Source organism: Schistocerca serialis, chromosome 4 (assembly GCF_023864345.2).
Source record: "Schistocerca serialis cubense isolate TAMUIC-IGC-003099 chromosome 4, iqSchSeri2.2, whole genome shotgun sequence".
In the NCBI taxonomy this organism is placed as follows: Eukaryota; Metazoa; Arthropoda; class Insecta; order Orthoptera; family Acrididae; genus Schistocerca; species Schistocerca serialis.
This window is the reverse complement of record NC_064641.1, coordinates 440,117,280-440,138,984: the sequence shown is the minus strand read 5'-3', so window position 1 is coordinate 440,138,984 and position 21,705 is coordinate 440,117,280. Positions and strand designations below refer to the sequence as shown.

The following is a 21,705-nucleotide window of genomic DNA, read 5'->3' as shown; positions in this document are numbered from 1 at the left end:
TCATCCCATATGGTAGCCTTGCACTGTTTCAATATTTGTCTGCGTGCTGATCATTTTGTTATGACACATACCAGAAGTTCATGGTCGGCTACATTTAAAGGTAATTTAACAGCATAATATGCTGTTCATCCACCATTCGCAAGTATAGCTGCTATCCATAAACAAAATATGAGTGAAAAGATTTTTGCCATCCTCACTCACCCACTTCTGCTTACTGCAACCAAACACCCTTATTAACAGCAGGAGACCAAGAACCATCTACAACTTGCAGCTGCAAGTGGGTGACAGTGGGTTGTCACGAAGAGAAGTGTGTCTTCACTACACTCATTCTTTTTTAAAGTTACCTAACTGATCTAAATTATCAAGGAACATATCATTCTCTGTGCCCTGACCTGTAGAGTGCCAGTTTTATTGCTCCTGAAGACAACATTCTCCTGAGTCATTCCCACTTGGAGATCCAAATGGGGAACTATGTTAATTCCTGAATATTTTGTCCGGTCATGCAATACAGTTCAGAAATGTGTATGTAGTTTCGCCTTGCTTTCAGGTGCTCACATTACCAACATAGTGAAGCCATATTAGTTAATGTTAAAAGTGCAGATTAGTCAGTAATCCAGACTTTTGCCCCAGTGGCGACTGGAAAGGCTGACACTTCTCTTTGGACCATATGTTAATCTAATATTTATGTAGTTACATATATGGTATGCCTCTGTATTGTCAATTCACACAAGTCACCCCCAATAACCCGAGATTTTTTTAGCATCACTTGCATTCCCCTTGCATGGCTGTTCAATGCTGTCATTAGAAAAAGAACAATATTAAAGATACCAACAAGCATAAAAATGCTAACTGAATAGGGAAATGTTGTGGCACCTCTGAAATAACTGCTGTGCTTCTGTTATAGTTGTACTCAAATGATAAAGCAAAAATATTGAAGGATGTTTTAGATTCATCTTATGCCAGAAATGGTATTTTCTCCAGTTATACTGTATTATGGAGTGACTTTCTGAGGCAGTGCACCAGAGGTCCATAAAGTACTGTCATAAGAACATCACAGGAAGTTGGCAACTGAACATATTACAAATGTCTCTTTAAAAACCTTTGAATCCTTAGTCTCATAATTCATGCTCACGTGATGACACATTAACTCCTCAGTGGCATTCATAATTAACAACAGAAATGATTCTGATAAACAATAATAAATGTTATCAAACTATAGAAATTCCATGATGTTATTGCATTGTATGTTATTATTTGTGTAGTGTCTTTACTTTTTTTGTATAGAATTTGGAGAAAAGTTGCTTATCCTTGTGCTAAGATCTTGAACAAATTGCACCTTGACATAAGACGAAAGGCTGGCAATCTTAAAAACTTTGAAAACAATTTTGGAAGCACGCCACATTGGTCACGTATATAAATGAACAGTCATTTGCACTGTTTATCAGTCACTTGCTGCACTGTATAGAGCAGTGTGTGAAATTGTTCTAAATGCCTTATCCACAAATTAGATTGACCAGTTAATCAGAGAACAGACTGATGAGAGGTAACATCATAGGTCCCGTGGTTACACACGGGCCTGAACTTTGAGATACTAGATATGGAGCCAAGGAATCATTGATCATAAGGATGTTATGGCATCATTAATTATGGATGCTTGTAGAAATGTCAAGAGAAGTGGGAAGATGTTTTTGCTTAGTAAGTGTGACAAGAAACACTTGAATACTTGAGAAGCCAAGTCATTCATCTCCTGAGTACAAAAATGTTGAGAATAAGTAGATGAAGCTCAGGAGTCTTCGATAATATTTCTTCGATAGGTATGTGCCGAGCAAAGTAGTGAGACTGGGAAAGGCCACCATGGCTCAACAGTCATTAGAAAGCTTTGTCAGCAAACAAAAACTGGTTGAAGCCAGAGTTATTGTAAGGAGAGGCTTGTATGAACCAGTCCATGAATTCTAAAATAAAATTCTGTTTACCAGTCAAATGGAAAATCTCCAGCTGCTTCAGTCTTTTGTTAAAGCAGTAAGCAGAGCTAAGCCATCTGTACAGACACGCATTCGATCCTAATGACCTTGAAACACGGGTTATGGAGAGAAAATGGAAATACTACATTCTTTCCCGAACTTGTTTTTCTGTTGCAGAATCATACTTCAGTTCTCTCTCTCGGCCATCGCACTAATGTCCAAACTGGCAGATATTAGTATAAGTGACTATGGGATAGAAAATGAACTGAAATCCTTGAACGGAGGAAAGGCAACTGGACCTGATTGGATACCTAGACAATTCTACTGCAAAAGAATTTGCTCCTCAGCAATGTATCATAGTTCACATGAAGACCAATGTCTTCAAAGTGATTGGTATAAGACTTGACTGGTCAAGAAGGGTTATAAATTTGCACACAACTAAAGGCTAATATAATTGGCATCTGGAATTTTAAAACATTTTATGTTTATGTATTATGATATTTCTTGGGAGAAAAAAAGCTCCTAGTGGAATTGACATGGATTCTGCAAACAAAGATTGTGAGATACCCAGCATGCTCTGTTTGTCCACGATACCCAAAAGGCAACACGTAATGGTACCCAGGTACCAGGATTCCTTGGTTTATGGAAGGTTTTCTGTACATTTCTGCTCTGTTACCTAATAAACAAAATAAGAATGTACAGAACATCAGAACAGTTTTAACACTGAATTGAAGAGTTACTAACAGATAGGACGTAGCACGACATATTGCGTCCCAGGTTTCATCTTGAGATCTTCAGCTGATGACTAATGATGTTTTGACAGCACAAGTAGCTGTCACTATCAAACATTCTCCCCTCCATTGTTGGTAACAGGCAATGGAGGATTAATTTCTGGCATCTTTAACAATGCCAGTCAGTCACATTGTTAAGCATAATTGTTAAACATTGACTGAAGGACTGAGATGAAAGAAAACAGGAATCATCAATAAGTGGCAATGAAAACTTCAGTCGTCTACATCTACATTATATTCTGCAAGCCACCTGATGGGGTGTGGGAGAGGGTAATTTTGTACCACTAACTGAGCCCTCCAATCCTGTCTCACTTGTGAATTGTGCATGGGAAGAATGGTTGTCAGTAAGGCTCTATATTGGCTCTAATTTCTCAAATTTTCTCCTTGTGGTCATTACGTGAGATGTACATGGGGGGGGGGGAATATGTTGGGAGACTCTTACCGAAAAGTGCTCTCTCGAAATTTCAGTAATAAATCTCTCCATGATGCACAATGCCTCTCTTGTAATGTCTGCCAGTGAAGTTAGTTGAGCATGTCCATAACACACTCGTGCCGGCTAAATGATCCCATGGCGAAATGTACCGCTCTTTGTTGGATCTTCTCTCTCTCGTTTATCCATGTCAGAAGATACATGAGGCTGTTTGCAGGTGATTCTTTCATTCATATTGAGAAGTTGTAATGCCAAAAAATTTGAGTGCAGTGCACAAAGAAACCTCATGGGATTAATGCTTAGTGTATGCATTGGCAGTTGACCCTCAACATAAAAAACTTTTTGTCTTATGCAGTTTTAAGAAACTTCAGAATAATTGAAACAGCTGATTTTGGTGTTCCATAATGTTGCTTATAAATAAATGTAACATACTGTGCACAAAGAAACTGAAAGGCGATTATTATGTGATCACACAATTGCAGAGTACTGATAGCAGCGATGTCCATTAAATACCTGGAATATGTGTATAGAGTGATTTAATGAGGAATGTCAGCATAAAACCACACATGCCAGATGGAGAAGAAACTTCAGGAAGTATAGTCCATGTAGATAGGAAGTAGATTACAGAAATCTCATTTGGCTGATATTGCTCACCAGTCTGAGACTCTTACCAGGGATGATTAGTAGAGGAAATACAAAAGATCCAAAGTAGTCAGCATATTTTGTCAAAAGTTTATTTAATAAGCACAAAATTGTCACAGAGATGCTCACCCAGCTCTAGTGGCAGATGTTAAGAGAGGTGTTTGGCAGCACTGTGTGGTGCACTGTTGAAATTCAGAGCACGTACATTCCTAAGAGGAAGAGGCAACTGATCTAATGCTTCTTCATACCTATTTCTTACAACAAGACCATGGAGGAAGAGTTAGAGGGATTGTAACTCTCACAGAGATTAACAAACAGTTTCTCTTTGTGTGCCATTTGTGACTGGGCAAAGAAAAGGGGAAGTGACAGTGAAACACAAAGTACCTCCCACCATAGAGTGAACGGTAGCCTATGGAGTATAAGTGGAGTAGGTGTATACAGCTACTGAGGACTGTCATTAAAGGCGAGGAACTTGCGAAAGAGTGAAATTTGGAATGGAAGGGTGGTGATATGCAGTAATGGAAATTCTAGTGAGTGGTCCAAAATATGTGTAACAATGCATCAGTGATCTGCTATTTTCATTGTATGCTGCTGTTCTATCCATTTCACAGACAATTTAGCATGTGTTACAGCATGAACTCAAGTATGTTGGGTAATACCAGTAATAATTGATTCTTGGTGTCTTGTTAAGGCAGATGCTCCCTGAAAACTGTTGTGAAGATATGTTTTGTCAAGTGCAATCGATTCTATTAAATGCATGACAGTTATTGCAACAAGAGTTGGAAAGAACAGGTGGACAATTGGTTTAGCTTCTTGTCAATGTAGCAGTTTGCTGCTTATGTTTGTATGAGGTTTTATCTGAAAAGTTCTCGACCTTGCCCAGAGATCCCACCACTACTCATATTATTTTTTCCCCCTTACGTTGGCACACGTGGTAGTAGACACCGAAGCTGAAATTGTTATAGGTACGGAAAGCTGGCTGAAGCCAGAGATAAATTCCGCCGAAATTTTTACAAAGGCACAGACAGTGTTCAGAAAGGATAGACTGCATGCGACCGGTGGTGGCGTGTTTGTCGCTGTTAGTAGTAGTTTATCCTGTAGTGAAGTAGAAGTGGATAGTTCCTGTGAATTATTATGGATGGAGGTTACACTCAACAACCGAGCTAGGTTAATAATTGGCTCCTTTTACCGACCTCCCGACTCAGCAGCATTAGTGGCAGAACAACTGAGAGAAAATTTGGAATACATTTCACATAAATTTTCTCAGCATGTTATAGTCTTCGGTGGAGATTTCAATTTACCACATACAGACTGTGACACTCAGATGTTTAGGACGGGTGGTAGGGACAGAGCATCGAGTGACATCATACTGAGTGCACTATCCGAAAATTACCTCGAGCAATTAAACAGAGAACCGACTCGTGGAGATAACATCTTGAACCTACTGATAACAAACGGACCAGAACTTTAGACTCTGTAAGCACAGAACAGGAAATCAGTGATCATAAGGCCGTTGCAGCATCCCTGAATATGGAAGTAAATAGGAATATAAAAAAAAGGGAGGAAGGCTTATCTGTTTAGCAAGAGTAATAGGAGGCAGAGTTCAGACTACCTAATAGATCAAAACGAAAATTTATGTTCAGACACTGACAATGTTGAGTGTCTATGGAAAAAGTTCAAGGCAATCGTAAAATGCGTTTTAGACAGGTACGTGCCGAGTAAAACTGTGAGGGACGGGAAAAACCCACCGTGGTTCAACAACAAAGTTAGGAAACTACTGCGAAAGCCAAAACCTCTCAGACAAACAGAAGCTAAACAATGTCAAAGTTAGCGTAAGGAGGGCTATGCGTGAAGCGTTCAGTGAATTCGAAAGTAAAATTCTATGTACCAACTTGACAGAAAATCCTAGGAAGTTCTGGTCTTACGTTAAATCAGAAAGTGGATCGAAACAGCATATCCAGACACTATGGGATGATGATGGCATTGAAACAGAGGATGACACGCATAAAGCTGAAATACTAAACACCTTTTTCCAAAGCTGTTTCACAGAGGAAGACCACACTGCAGTTCCTTCTCTAAATCCTCACACGAACGAAAAAATGGCTGACATCGAAATAAGTGTCCAAGCAATAGAAAAGCAACTGAAATCACTCAACAGAGGAAAGTCCACTGGACCTGATGGGATACCAATTCGGTTCAACACAGAGTACGCAAAAGAACTTGCCCCCCCTTCTAACAGCCTTGTACCGCAAGTATCAAGAGGAACAGAAGGTTCCAAATGATTGGAAAAGAGCACAGGTAGTTACAGTTTTCAAGAAGGGTCGTCGAGTAGATGCGCAAAACTATAGGCCTATATCTCTTGACATCTGTTGTAGAATTTTAGAACATGTTTTTTGCTCGTGTATCATGTGATTTCTGGAAACCCAGAATTTACTCTGAAAGAATCAACATGGATTCCAGAAACAGCTATCGTGTGAGACCCAACTCACTTTATTTGTTCATGAGACCCAGAAAATATTAGATACAGGCTCCCAGGTAGATGTCAATTTCCTTGACTTCCAGAAGGCATTTGATACAGTTCCGCACTGTCGTCTGATAAACAAAGTAAGAGCCTACGGAATATCAGACCAGCTGTGTGGCTGGATTGAAGAGTTTTTAGCAAACAGAACGCAGCATGTTGTTCTCAATGGAGAGACGTCTACAGACGTTAAAGTAACCTCTGGCGTGCCACAGCGGAGTGCTATGGGACTATTGCTTTTCACAATATGTATAAATGACCTAGTAGATAGTGTCAAAAGTTACATGCAGACTTTTGCGGATGATGCTGTAATATACAGAGAAGTTGCAACATTAGAAAATTGCAACGAAATGCAGGAAGATCTGCAGTGGATAGGTAATTGGTGCAGGGAGTGGCAACTGACCCTTAACATAGACAAATGTAATGTATTGCGAATACATAGAAAGAAGGATCCTTTATTGTATGATTATATGATAGCAGAACAAACACTGGTAGCAGTTACTTCTGTAAAATATCTGGGAGTATGCGTGCGAAACGATTTGAAGTGGAATGATCATATAAAATTAATTGTTGATAAGGCGGGTGCCAGGTTGAGATTCATTGGGAGAGTCCTTAGAAAATGTAGTCCATCAACAAAGGAGGTGGCTTACAAAACACTCGCTCGACCTATACTTGAGTATTGCTCATCAGTGTGGGATCCGTACCAGATCGGTTTGACGGAGGAGATAGAGAAGATCCAAAGAAGAATGGCACGTTTCGTCACAGGGTTATTTGGTAACCGTGATAGCGTTACGGAGACGTTTAGCAAATTCAAGTGGCGGACTCTGCGAGAGAGGCGCTCTGCATCGCGGTGTCCCTTGCTGTCCGGGTTTCAAGAGGGTGCGTTTCTGGATGAGGTATCGAATATATTGCTTCCTCCTACTTATATCTCCTGAGGAGATCACGAATGTAAAATAAGAGAGATTAGAGCGCTCACGGAGGCTTTCCGGCAGTCATTCTTCCCACGAACCATACGCGACTGGAACAGGAAAGGGAGATAATGACAGTGGCACGTAAAGTGCCCTCTGTCACAAACTGTTGGGTGGCTCGTGGAGTACATATGTAGATGTAAAATTGCAAGTAATTCCAGGTAATACTTATTTAAAGCAGTTGTGTGTGCAGTGATTAAATTCTTTGTAAAAGAGCTTTAATACAAACCAAAATTCATTTGTGGCTTGTAAAAGTGTATGGCGGCTCTTCACCTTCAATTTCTACCATGAAGAAATGGGCAGTTTAAATGTGGCCATGAAATCATCCAAGCTGATCCATCCAGAGAATGTCTAAAAAGGGTAAGCATGCTGGAAATCATTGACAAATTTTATGGTGAGATTTGGGAAAGATAGGGATATAAAGATGTGTGAAATTGCTAATGCTGTGGAGATATCAAAGGGTCATCTAGGACACATTTTGCAGCAGAACTGAACATGAGAAAGCTTTGCACAAGATGGGTGCTATGTGTGCTCACTCTGGCTCACACACTCATTTGCATGACACTTTCGAGAAAGTGTTTGGTGCGTTTTAAGAAAAGTAGAAGTGACTATCTGTGCTGGTATGTGACAGTGGATGAAACGTGGATCCACCACTACACGCCTGAATCCAAACAGCAGTGTACACAATGGATAGAAGCCTGTTCTTCAGCTCCAAAGAAGGCAAAAAGGGTGTCATTGCTCGCAGTGCAGTACTGTCAACCACTGGGTGTGGGGTGGAGGTGGGGTTTATCCAAAGGAAATTTAAGGGTTATTGACAGTTTCTGAAGCCACATCCCACAGTAAATAGCCCAGCACAATCAAATTTTCAAACAAGAATCAACAATGCTTTGCAATAGACTTTGACTGTGCGTATTAACTGTGGTGTAGCCAGCTTTTAATTATTTACTTTCAGCAGCAGCCTGAATTAAGCAGTGCTCTATCACCTATGACTTTCCGTGACTCTCACAAACACTTATTCCTCAAAAATCCAACATTAACGTGCACAAGACCTATTGGGTACATATTTTAATTCACCCTGCCTAAACATTGGCAATGAAGAAAAAGGATAAATGCAGAAAACAGGCCTCTGAATTAAGTTATTGAGGAGTTGAATTGGAGTTACAGGGTTCCATAGGTGGAAAATGAGACACCTGCTACAAGAAATTTTTCATCTACCAAAAGAGGGAACAACTCCCCCATCCCCTGAAGACTTTCTAAGTTGGGGTGGCCTGAGTACCTCGGTGATTCACATATCCATAATGTAGATTCAACCACAGTGGGAGGGTATTCATGAAGAGGCGAGGCAAACATGTTGGTCCGGAAGGGGCTGCAGCCTATTTAGTAGCTGCAGCGACAACGATCTGGATGATTGATTGATCTGGCCTTGTAACATTAGTGAAACGGGACTTGCTGTGCTGGCACTGTGAATGACTGAAAGCAAGGAGAAACTACATACATTATTTTTCTTGATGGCCTGCAGCTCTTATGTGTAGTTAAATGATATCTTTGTTGGTAAAATATTCCAGAGGTAAAATAGTACCTATTTGGATCTTTGAGTTTGGACAACTAAGGACGACATGGTCATCAGGAAAAATTAAACCGGTATTGTGTGGATTGGAGAGTGGAGTTTTAGCTCCCGTAATTGGCTAAGAAGGTTAGGGAATATAAAAATGGAAATGAAAAGGGTGAAGTTAGGTATATGAGACAGGTGAAATTGCCTCAGACTTCAGGATGACCAAAAGTGGAGAGAATATAAAATACAAACGGGCTACAGCACAAAAAGCACTTCTAAAAAAGCAGGAATTTAACATCCATTGTTACAGAGTCATTTCGGAAGGTATTTGTCTGGAGTGTAGCCTCGCACAGAAGTGAAACATTGAAGATAAGTGGACAAGAAGATAATATAAGCTATTACTATTAATTTGGTATTTGAGATAAGTGGTAGGGGATAAAAATTGCAGAGGAAGACTTGAGGGATGAATACAGTTATCAGTTTCAAATTGATTAAATTGCAATAGTTATTCAGAGATGAAGAGGCTTGCACAGGGGAGAGCAGGATGAAGAGCTACATGAAACCATTCTTCACACTAAAGACCACATCAACACAACTACTGCTCTAAGAGGAGCATTTAAAAGGCAATAATAGAGATATAAAAGCTGTAGAAGTGTGGAAATATGAAGTTGCAAGTGGGAGGATACCAATGGCATTGTTAAATTTGGGATGTCTGGGCTAAAGATTGAGAAGACAGGAGTGACATGTGATTGACAAGAGTACAAGAAAGTATAGATGTGAGGGAAGAGAACTAGAATGTGATAAAGGAGGAGGAGAAAAATAGGAAGATGACAGAGAGGCTGGTTTCCACTGGACCCACCGCAAGGCTGGAGCTTGTTGGCGATGGTAATATTAAACTAATTGCCTTAGCTCCAAAAAAATGGCGTACTTGATTTCATACAGAATTGGAGAGGTTTTCCCCAGATAAAAAGCCATCTAAATATTGTAGTCAGTTAACTATCATGATGCCAGTATCCATATTTATACATTGAAATTAAACTTCAGAATTGCCACTTTATAATGCATTTACCAGGAGGATTTTATCTTCTGCATGGTAGTTCAAAAGATGAGCATGTACTAAATTGTTTTCACTTGTTTAAACATAGCAACTTTCTCATGAAACATGAAGCATTTCTTATTTTCAAAATCTTTAACTGTTTAAATTGTTGCTCTGTCTGTGTGTCTCTGTATCTGTTCCATTAGATACTTCTGCTCCAAAAAAACAATAAAAATGTTATGGGCTCTTCTTCATTTACGAATATAAGTTGAATAAAAAAGCAACACGGATAAATTTGTTTTGTTAAAAGTGCTCAGCATTTGTGAAATATAAATGTGTTTATTAGTGACATTGAAACAAAAACTACTTTGTTCACAGGCCAATGATAGACTTAACAAAAATGGATTACTGCCCCCTGAAGCCCTGTGTTACTTTCGAGCTGAAACCGAGTCTGGGCTCAGCTTTCTACCCACCACAGCAGCAACGTGCTGATAATGCGAATGGAGATAACAGTCCAGCAGTAGCACCAACTACTGAAGATATGAGTGAGGCTGACAGTTCAGCTGCTGGGCCCAGTGACATCACTGATGCTGCTCCAGTGCCTGCAGCATGCTCGTCAGACGATACAGCACCAGAATCGGCGTCTGCACCTGTTGCAACGGACACTGTCTAGGCAGATGACATTTGAGCATTTGGAGCGGTCCTCTGCCCGCTCGACACTTTTCCCAAGCATATCTCCCAAGAGTAACCCTTCAGCATGCAAGCATAATTATCAAATTGTTAGATGACGGTCCAAGATGGATCTCGCTTTCTGTTAGAAAACCAGTTTTTTAAACCAGGAAATGTGAAAATTGTCTTAGAGCACTTGATGTACATGATACAGACTTTGGAAGGAGTGTACAAATCCACTTCTATTATTAACTGGCATTCCAGTTCATTGGTCAAATTATGGCGTGTGCAGACAGTTTCTTCACGCAATTTAAGTTTTGAGAATTTATTTTTTATATTGCTTTCTGTGTGCTAGTGTGTTTGATCATCTTCAGCTGTTACGGTTCATCAAATATCCTTTTAGCTGGTATTGCTGCTGCAGTTTTGGTTTGTGCCCTTCGATTTCCATGTTGTTACATTCCCACAGACGACTTTTGCTTTTGTGAATGGTATTGCAGCAGCATGTTACAGGATGAGTGCCTTATGAATGAAGTTGTTTGCATTTAACTGCAAAGCTTGTGCTTCATTTATGTGTATAAAATGTGTGTGTGTGTACATAATGACAGACTGGAACTGGAACTTCAGTTGGTAATATGAAGCTGGACATTTCAAGGGATTTCTCATTTTGTGTGATGGCAGTGAGCTTACTGTTGGCTTAAGTTTTTTTGATGATGTGTGAGAATTTTTTGTGGGAGTGAATAATAATGATTTGACATGAAAACATGTTTTGTGTAATTTAGCTCTTGATTCATTGGTACTGCAGCAGGACTGACTGACTGTTTTACACACACACACACACACACACACACACACACACACAGAGTGGAATCTTGAGACTGAAGAGTAGTAAAGGTTAATCATTAGTTGAAAATTGATGCAGTTGTTTCTTGTTACTGGTGAATGTACAGCTTAAAAATAAGTGGCATTTTCCAGCATGTCGTACATAAAGTAAGATGTAAATATGTTCATTACCAATATTGTTTAATGTTACTAATGCTTTAATGAGCAGTACCCCTTTCAAAATTTGATGTTTTCAGTCTTGCAGGTTACCAAATTACTGATAAGAGAACTTTGTGTTAAGTTTGTAATAAAACAGTGTACGTCCTTTCATTACAGACCATCCTTTTATAGCAAATTGCAAATTAAATAGACATTGAAGTACAGACAACTAATCCATTTTTTAATCTGTTGGTCACATGTTTCCAAATGCTTTATTATTATATTTCAATTTCCATAAACAAGCAGTGTGTGCCTCATTGCACCATTCCTTCATACTAGCACCCTGCGGACTAGTTGGTTTAAAATATTTCTTGCTATTTACAAGTTTACCCAAGAACTCCTGCTATGATAGGGTGTTTAGTCTCTATCTGATACTGCTTTCCTGGTTCATTTTCATGTTCTTTATGTAGTATGTAATTCTTACTTTTCCAAACATGTAAATGTCATTAATTTATCATCCAGTATTACTGAAATACAGCTTCTACTTTAGTTTCTAATAGTTAACATTCATTCCCAGTATTGGTGCCACCAGCCTTTATAATTCTGCGTGTATCTGCTCAACCAAAATTAGAAACCCTTTTACTGAAGATTTTTGTTTAATCTGAAAACATTAACAAAAAACAATTTGCCATGACTGTACTTTTGGGGCTAAATATTTTAAAAAGAAATAATTGCTAATTCTTAAAAAGGTGAAAAAGTGTATTATTGAAGAGTTTTTGTGTAACCTGTTATTGAAAGTGTCCATTGATAGTTAGTTTTTGGGGGTAGTGTGATAAAAGTAACATGGTTTCACAAAACACTTTATCAGTTTACATATTTTTAAAAATCTGCCTTGTGAAGATGTTTGTTTGCCAACAAATTTTCAAGTATTTAGTGTCATATAAATGTCATTTCACAGCATAGCAAACATGTACAGATCACTTAATATCAGGTGAGTTTGGAACACAATACTATCAAGGGACTGATCCTCAGGTCACAGATTTCCACTGGCTCTTTATATGATAAAGGAAGGTCCATACTTATATGTTTAGTAAAAGGTTTTCTACAATTTCGCCAAAAAAGTCACTGAGGTGACTACAGTGAATAAAGATGAACTATTAAGGGAGTAAGAATATTTTATTCAATTGAATTCATTCATTCTTTCATTCATTAATTCTTTCAGTTATAGCAAACAGTGTGAACCATTAAGCTACCAGAAGCTAATTGCCATGATCTCTGCTCTGGAGGAGTTAACATTTTTTAATCAAAATATATATACAATGAAAACTGACTAATTTTAGAATGCATTCCCAAAGCTGAAATGAATGTTGAAAACAACTAAAACTTCAGAAGCCTCCATTTTATATTGATTTCTGAAATAGAATAAAAATAGGCCACAGAAATTTTTTTGGTTCCATGGTTCATCTTCAGTATCATGCCTTTGTTGCTATGATATGCTTTTGTGTCTGAACATGTTTGGGGATAGGTGATATACAGAAGCTGATACAGAATTTTTCCATTTATGAACTTGCCAGAGATTTATTGGGAACTGAAAAAATGTACAATGCTATTGTAAGGATTTCATTATTATAAAACAATTTATTTCATTCTTCAGATTGGGTACTACAATTTATTACGTGACTGTCAAGAAAGACTTAAGTTCTGTCCAGAAACTGAACACAGAAGAAAGCAGATGAAGTGACATCTTGATTGATGTGACATATTTTGATAGCTCATTTGGAAAAGAACTTCATGCAAATTATAGAGATTCATTGATCAGTTTGTCCAGCACACATACACTTAGAACTATGACAAGTGTATGATTTGGCTTAAAAATGTCACATATTATAAAAACAGGTAGGATTTCTTCACTGTAATAAGTGACAACTTGCCAGTGTGAAAACACTCAAGTTAGGAATAGCAAGATTAGCTGAATAGAAATTAAGTCACTCACTTTCATAGGAAAGTACAAAATCAGTTGTTTATTAATCGCTGTCTAATTTGTCATACAGTTATCATATATTACATCCATTGGTTTGATTTATGTTTGTTTTAAAAGGGTGCTTTGCTTCTTGCCTGTAAGCACACTGTGCTAGCTAAAAACTTAACACTCCTTGCACATATTGTCCTAGATGTCAGACGATTTAATAAACAGACAAGCATTTGGTCTTCCATGAATTACTGTTCGAATGATTGTCGCCGATTCTGAATTAGTCGTATAAATAATTGCTGATATTGGTATCACTTAACTAAGATGGATAACTTTCAAAAAAATTAATGAAAGAAAAGATTTTCAAGCACCAGTGACAATTTCTGCAATAATTTGATCTTGTGGAAGTAGCTCATTTGATTATTTATATTACTTTTGAGGTAACACAGCAAAAACTTTTTTTTCTGAGTCTAGCTGTTCGTTTGCAGAAAGAAATAATTTGCATACAATTTTGTGACAGTGACAGTATTTTTACCTTCAGTTTCTCAAAAATAAATTGTCATCTTGCAGTTCTGTATTTAGTCATTTTGTTGGAAATAGTGTTGGTCAAGTGTTTATAATTGTTCTGCACCCTTAGCATATTACTGGTTTCAGATCACTCTTAATAGTTATTACATGTAACAAAGAGGACTGTTCATTGCAGAAAAGTTTTGTTATTACTTAGTTGACTGTGTACAGGTTGAGAACATAAACTACATGAGAGCTGTTATTGATTACTGAGATCTGTCAGTAAAAGTCTCTATTTCAGTTCTTCAAACAATAAGGCAGGAAGCTTACAGCTTCATTCAGAGCTCTTAATCTTTCAAACTGAGTTCTAGAAAAAGTCAGTATGGTACATCATCTTCATATATCTTTATTATGGTGTTTCACTTGATTTTCACTATTACTACTTGGTTCCTTGTTTCATACCACTTCTTCTCATCAAGCAAGAAGAAATGCTCTTTATTCGCTCCTTGTTTCGCCCCTAGTCAGATAACTTCATAAAGACCTAGAGTTTATATTGTGGCAATTAAGGTATTAAACATTCCACTGACCATGTCCCAGTGTTGTAAAACATATTTTAAGATAGTGAAGAGCACAGATACTTTCAGCAATGGCTTAAAATTTGTCTCCAACACAATTATGATTTTTAAGAGGAGGAAACATTTAATCTTTGTCAAAATTCCAGTAGATGTGGAACACCTTCAGCAAGCTTTACGTTTCAGAATTGACTCGTGTAGTTTCTGTAATAGGCTAACCTGCATGCCTGAAAACATATATATATATATATATATAAAGACTGGAAAGTTGAATTTTCAATATGAGGAAAGCTGCAGTGAAAGTGGATTAAGTTTCCACTGTTTGGTACAATTTCAGGCCACCCAGAAAGCACCTGTCAGTAGTCTAGAAGATTTATGTTAAAACACACAACTTCTGTTTTACTTTTATGTATTTAAATTGCACAAATGCATTGTGAAATGTACATAGGTGTGTGTGTGTGTGTGTGTGTGTGTGTGTGTGTGTGTGTGTGTGACGGAATGAATGAATGAATGAATGAATGAATTTGTACACATTCCTGTATGTTGTGTTTTGTCTCTTTTGTTGATGTATTGATAGCCTTAAATTTTGTTTTAAACTTCCTCATGATTAGCTTTTCCTTAGACCAGTCGTGTGAATAGCCATGGTATTGTTAAAACTTAAATTCTGCAACACATATAGAAATTATGATAAAAACTATCACATTCCAGCCTACTGTTTTTGTCGTCTCTCAGAATATTTTATCTCTCACTTTGGACAGAACATAATAATAATTACTGTAACTTAATTTCATACCAAAGAAGACATGTAATGCTTTAATTTTCATCAAATAAATATTTTCACCTATTTTTATTTCTTTGGAAATTATTTTATGTACCTGCTTGATGAAAATTTAGGGCAAAATCATTTGTCTCACTGAAATAGAAGTATTTTATTCCTAAGACGCATTATATTTCTGTATCCATCAGCCGTGAATTTTTTTGTATTATTGTTAATGTCCCTTTTATTTTGAAAAAGTATGCTAAACAATGTCAAAAAATTGCTCTAAAATCCTATTCTTTGTATGCAGTTGTGGCCATTGATATGCTAGTAATATTGTTCATAAATTTGGTAACAATTTAAATCTGTTCAGTGACTGAGCTTCTAAAAACCGTTAAAAAATTGGAAGTTATTATTTTATATTAATGGAGTTGCTTTTTACAGACCACTTCTTCATAGGTTATTGTGAAAGTTACTTATATTGTTACTTATTGGGCTTTATATAGACATTTTAGTTTACTTTTCATTGTGTGACTGGTAACTACCTAATATTATGACAGTTCGTAAGAAACAATGAAGAGTTGTTTACTACTCATGGTCTCAAAAATCCTACTGAAAACAATCAAACTCAGTATGCTGATAACGTACAGGTAAATCTCATTATATGTGATAGTTATGTTCCACTGAATTGTCACACGTACTGGAGTTGTGTAAATAGTGTGTCATTTTATATGAGGTTATGTTCTCGGTTACTCACATATTAATTTTAAAAATAGTGTTTCTTAGTTTATTTACCAAAAATAGGCATTATCATCTTTCTGAAACACATTTTAATGCAAAATTTATACACTTAAAAATTTAATATTGCAACACACAATAATATACGTAAATCCTTTTCTGTGTCCAGTGGACTCCCGGCCTGCTCTTGGCACAACCCTTTAGTGCCTTAAGATTTTAAGCAGAGTAGATCAGAAGAGATTTTAATCTGAAATTCCATGGTGCGTTTCCTCCAAAAATAAGGGTGCATCGGTCCTTGGTAGCCTTAAATCCAGATACTGTTTTTTTTCTTCAATAGAAATGAATATGGGGCTAGGCATTAGTTTCCAAAATAAGCCTGTTTCATCAAGGTTGAAAACCTACTTCACAGAGTAACTTCTTTCCGACACAATTTCTTTAAAACACTCTTTAAATTCCTCAGCTCCTACATCTGCCCTTGGTGCCTCTTCTCTCATTTTAATGTTACAAAAGTCAAAATGATGTTTGAAGCAATTGAACCAACCTTAGGTGGCCAAGAAAGGTGCTGGATCGTCTGCTTTATTTGTTAAATCCACTTACAAGCTCTTGGCCTTAGTTCGAATAGCAGCTGCATCTGCTGCTGGTTGCCGTGCTGAATCCCTTCTTTCCATCATCTCCAAGTGAGACTTGGTCACTGTAGTCATAAAACTCAGTTGAACGGTGAGTTTGAATTGACTTTGCATATCACTAATAGTTCCCACAGTTGGTTCACCAAGTCCATAAGCTTGCTGAATGTCAACAATACACTCACCTCTTTCATAGTGATCCAAAATTCCTTCTTTGTTTCTAATGAATATGAGCACCATATAGGCTTGTTTCCATTGATAGGCAAACTTTCTTTCCTTTTACCCAGCATTTTGAATATAGACACTGTCAAGTGCAACTTACAGCTCTACTGACCTGACATCTCATTAAACATGACTGAAGATGCCTGTTGAGATGCGCCAATGCATCGCTGCTTCCATGTATTGTTAACAGATGGCACCACTGGACTTAAAACTAAAATAGAGTATACGACAAAATGTAGGTAATGAATCTGCATATAATGGGATTTACGTGTATTTGTCTTATTTAGCAAACCCTGGCATATGAGAATTTAACACAGTTTAGAAGGGTTGTTTTCTTTGCTCTAAATTAAAATCTGATTGATTCCACAGCAGACTTGGCGGAGATTGAAAAAGTCCAATTTCAAACATAAAGCAGTAAATGTATGCAGATTGAAGAGAGAAATATTACTATTCCCTTATTTATTATGCCTTGAAATCAGTGAACGTCTTGCATTTTTTCTTTGAATATTGCTTACATTTTGAAAACTCTTGTTCTATGGGCATTAAAGAGCAAGAAAGGGGAAGTAAAAGCGACTTTGTGAAGATTAGAAAAAACTGCATTCATATACTGTATTATTTTATATGAAAGGGTGAAGGGTTCCACGGAGGAAGAGAAAGTGTGCCATGTGTATCTCAGTCCAGCTTCTCTGATGCAGTATTCTTGTGCAGTGTTACATTTGTTGCTGACTGGTCTTTTAACACTTTTCTACTAACTTATGACTACGTTTTAATTTGTCTCTGAACTATACAAAAAAATTATTTTCTGGGAACATAAAGTGACGTTCTTCTGTAGTTTATTTGATGATGGTGTGACATCTCCCACTAAGCTGCATTACTGCTGTTCCTTTGTTTACCATACATGAAGGAGAAGAAAAAAAAACACTTGATTATAGTGTTTAAAATTAAGCATCAGTGTTGTTTGGTAGTTGGTTTGCAATTTCACAAGGCTAAGTATTTGCTGCTGGAGAATTTGTTTCTCATGTTATGTTTTTTGTTGTACAATACTCTACCAGTTCTCCATTGGTTTAATTAACTCAGTTTTAAAGATGCTACAGTTGGCAACTGGTAAATTGTTTAATTCAGCCTAGTAATTGTTGTGAATGAAGTAGAAACTGGAATTGGAATTTTTTTCAGTCGCATTTACATATTGTAAATGTACTGTTTTTCTCATACAACTAAGTATAGAACTAAGCACATTTCCAGTATATATGTTGAATGTTATTTTGAAGACTGGATAGTCCCTCTTGCAGATGTGCGAAATTTCTCATAATCATTATTTTCTTACGTGGAAAACAACTTTTGAGACAAAATTAATTTCCTATGTGTTTGATGTATTTCATCGACAAAGGATTTCATGTGCGGTATTTAGTTTGCTATGTAATTTGATTTGTAGATTTAAATGTGTAACTTGAATGTCTGAAGTGAAAATACTGTGATATGAAGGTGCACGAACTTACCCATTGCCATAAAAGAAATAGTCTGAATTGCTAAACATACAAAGATTTTTTTTGAACACTGTCAGGCCTTGGGAACATTAAAGTTGGTTCTGTACTTGGAAAGACACAGATAAGAAGTGAGAAAGATAGATAAAAATAGGCAGTGGTGGTGGACAATGAAGTTAACTGCAAATCCTGCACTCCTAGTTGTGAGAAAAAAGGTACCACTTGAGTGTAAGGAGTGACTTGCTCCATGTTCAATTATGTTCTCACTCTGTCCATTACCTGTGCATTGATACGGTTTCTTAACTGCCCTTTCTTCAAGGCTGTCGGAATATTGTTCTTCAATCTCTTGCATTCCTGTCAATGGATAAGTAGGTGCTTGTTATTGGACCACGTATTTTGATTTGATTCACAATTTCATTAATACATTTGAGGCACATCCAGTTTCCTTACAGGTTAAGTAATTTGGTTTATTTGCTCAGCTTATTAATATTCTGAAGAAAGTTTCCACTCTGAACAATCAAGACAGTCATCCTGCAATGCTTGATATCCTTAAAATGCAACTTTTTGTTAGTTATGGGAGGAGATTCGATTTATAAGATTTTGTAGTTATTTAGAAAAAACATTTGGGCACATGTTACTTTCATAAGATAGTAATTTTTATTTATAGATCTTAAAACGAAGCCACTAGCTTTGCTCTGTTTGATTTTAATAAAAATTATTTCAGTATATGTTGTTGCAGTTTGATGTAATGTGGGGAAAATTCACTGATGATCTTAAAAGTGAACTATTCCAATTTGAAAAATGAAAGAAAAGAAGAAACTTAACATTCATCTGTGGATAATGAAGTTCGTTGACTCCTCAGTTGGTGCTTGGTGTTACATGGACACTTCACTTGCCCCTTAACATTTTGTGGCCATTTATTTCTAGTAAGTCATTGCAATTCTCAGTAGTCTTCCATTTTATCTTCCATGGATACTAGCATAAAGAGAAGAGCAGTCAGTCTCGGCAGTATTTTGCAGGGAAGTGATATCATTTTTCAGCATTTTCACCTTTATGAAAAGGAAGACATATCGCACATAAAGTTTTCATTAAGGATTTAATAACTTGATATTAAGAAGAGAAAAATGCTTGAAAAGTGTGGTTTGGATGTTCTGATTTCCTTGCTCAGAACTTGGTTTGAATCTATATTTCACCATTTATACACAAGAATTGTTTTAAATGGCAGTTGCTAGATGAAAACAGTTAATGTAAATTGCAATCTATTATTCCACATTATATGCTATTACTGCTGGAAAGAAGCCATCATTTATTGATGGATGTATATCGGAAAACAGCGGTATTAAATGCCTACAGGAAATTGTTTTATAATTTCATATCCATATTGTTTAAAAATAAATACTGTGTAGTTTTATTTAGTGTTTTTATTTAATGTAGTTCTCTTTTAAAAAAGTCTGACGCTGTATGTGCTCTTGATTATTTAAAGTTTCAAATGAAAAATACTGGTTCTGTTGTTTGCAAAATTGTTTTCTTTGTTCAAATTTAATACACTTTGGTGTTACACATGTGCAGAATATTTTGCAAGTAATTGTGAGAAAATTACCCAGAATTGCATGTCATCTTAAGAGCATGAGACTTACTACCACTAGTGTGTGTTAACATTTCTCTTTTAATGTTATATACAGCCAGTATGCAACAGTACAAAGAAAAAGAAACTTGTACTTCACATATGTACAGTGAAATGAAACAGAACAGCTGTCTGCCCTTATTACAGAGATACAGAAAGATTAAAAGCACTTTATATGGAGCTATTTTAATTGATTTTCTTTGTTTGAATGTACTTTGTCATTAGATTATTGTATAGTTGAGGGGGCATATTTTGTGTGTATATGAAAAGGATGCAGGCAGGACTGTTGGAAACTTTTAACTGTTTTTACTAGTGCTGGTGTACAGATTATTTCTCTCTAGGAATTTTTGTACAGTTCATAAAATTCAGCTTGCATGAGCATGCAGGTAACAGAAAATTAGAAAGTGTAGCAGTCTCATTACACCTGCGAACCATTAGAAAACCCTCTGGATCTACCACATCAGTTGGATGAGAGGTGCCATTGCTGTACCTGTTTAGTCATAATATTTCACACGAATGTTATTTTGGTTAGAGTTCATACACTAAAAAAGTAATTACAGTAAGTCATACGGCAGTTAGGACCTATTTTCTGTTGAAGTTTGTATTGTGTACTTTTCTATCAGACATTTTGAACGCTTTTGGTCCATATTTCCTGATGCCTGCATGTGATTTAGATGTATCTGCAGCTATCAATTAATCATTAAACCCTTGGTGTGTTTGTGGGTATTGTGTGATTAATAAGACTGTAACACATTGCTCTTAGTTCTAGCAATTAAATTTTTAGGCTTAATTCAAAAATTTTTCATATATCTATAGGACATTGTACCTACTTACATTGATTATCCTGTGATAATTTAATGTCTTGCCTGCACTTTTTCAAACTCCCGAAACCCATGCCACATTGAAAGATAACTAGAACATTTTAAATAATAAAAGTAGAACTTTCATGAAAGATAAATTACAAAAAATTGCGACCGCATTTTCCCCTTTTCCGTCCCTAAATTAACCAGTTGTATAACTTGTAATTTAAATGAATTGATTAAAATTAAATGGAATTGTACAGTAAAATGGTAGCATAATTGAAAGTTCCAATATCCTTAAAATGTAAGCATGTAAAGGAAAATCCTCAATTGTTACGCTTAATTTTTTTCAGGAATGAAATTTACTAATTTGAAGTCAGTAATATTTCAATTTAGTATTTGTTCAATAGATAATTTGAAAGTGAAAATTGCAGTTCAAATGTGCATGGTTTGGAAATGATGACCTGAAGGGCAGGGAGAGGAATGTTTTATATAAATACAGAAAGAGTTTCAGGCTGGATTTGTGAAGTAGACAGTGCAGAAATGATCTCTTCATGTATAAAAATGTGTAATTACTGTGAATATGTGTGTGTGAGAGGTTGTGTGGGTGTGAGTGGTGTATATCACAAATTCAAAGTAAAAACCTTCATAAAAATAACAAAACTGAAAATACAAAAATGTTGAAGCACTTGGATTTTATTCTTGGTATTCTATTATAGACAGAAATATAATAAACAAAAAGAGCACTGATGATAAAGATTAAAAAATACAGTTTGATAGATTACGAATGTGATAGGGAAAGCAAAGTATTTCAAAGCCTGTTTTGACTTTTAATTTGTTATAAAATAAGTATAACTGAAACATTTC

General features: G+C 36.5%; 1 protein-coding gene across 2 annotated transcripts in view; it reads left to right on the top strand.

Annotated features, from left to right (window-relative positions):
- The window catches only part of LOC126475059 (protein FAM117B-like), a 75,545-nt gene extending 64,218 nt beyond the window's left edge, over nt 1-11,327 (top strand). For both annotated transcript variants that reach the window (XM_050102610.1, XM_050102609.1), the window contains exon 9: nt 10,277-11,327. In XM_050102610.1, coding sequence (XP_049958567.1) covers nt 10,277-10,571 — 295 coding nt within the window. In that variant the 3' untranslated portion in view covers nt 10,572-11,327. The remainder of the gene's footprint in view (nt 1-10,276) is intronic.
- Nucleotides 11,328-21,705: the final 10,378 nt, after the last annotated feature.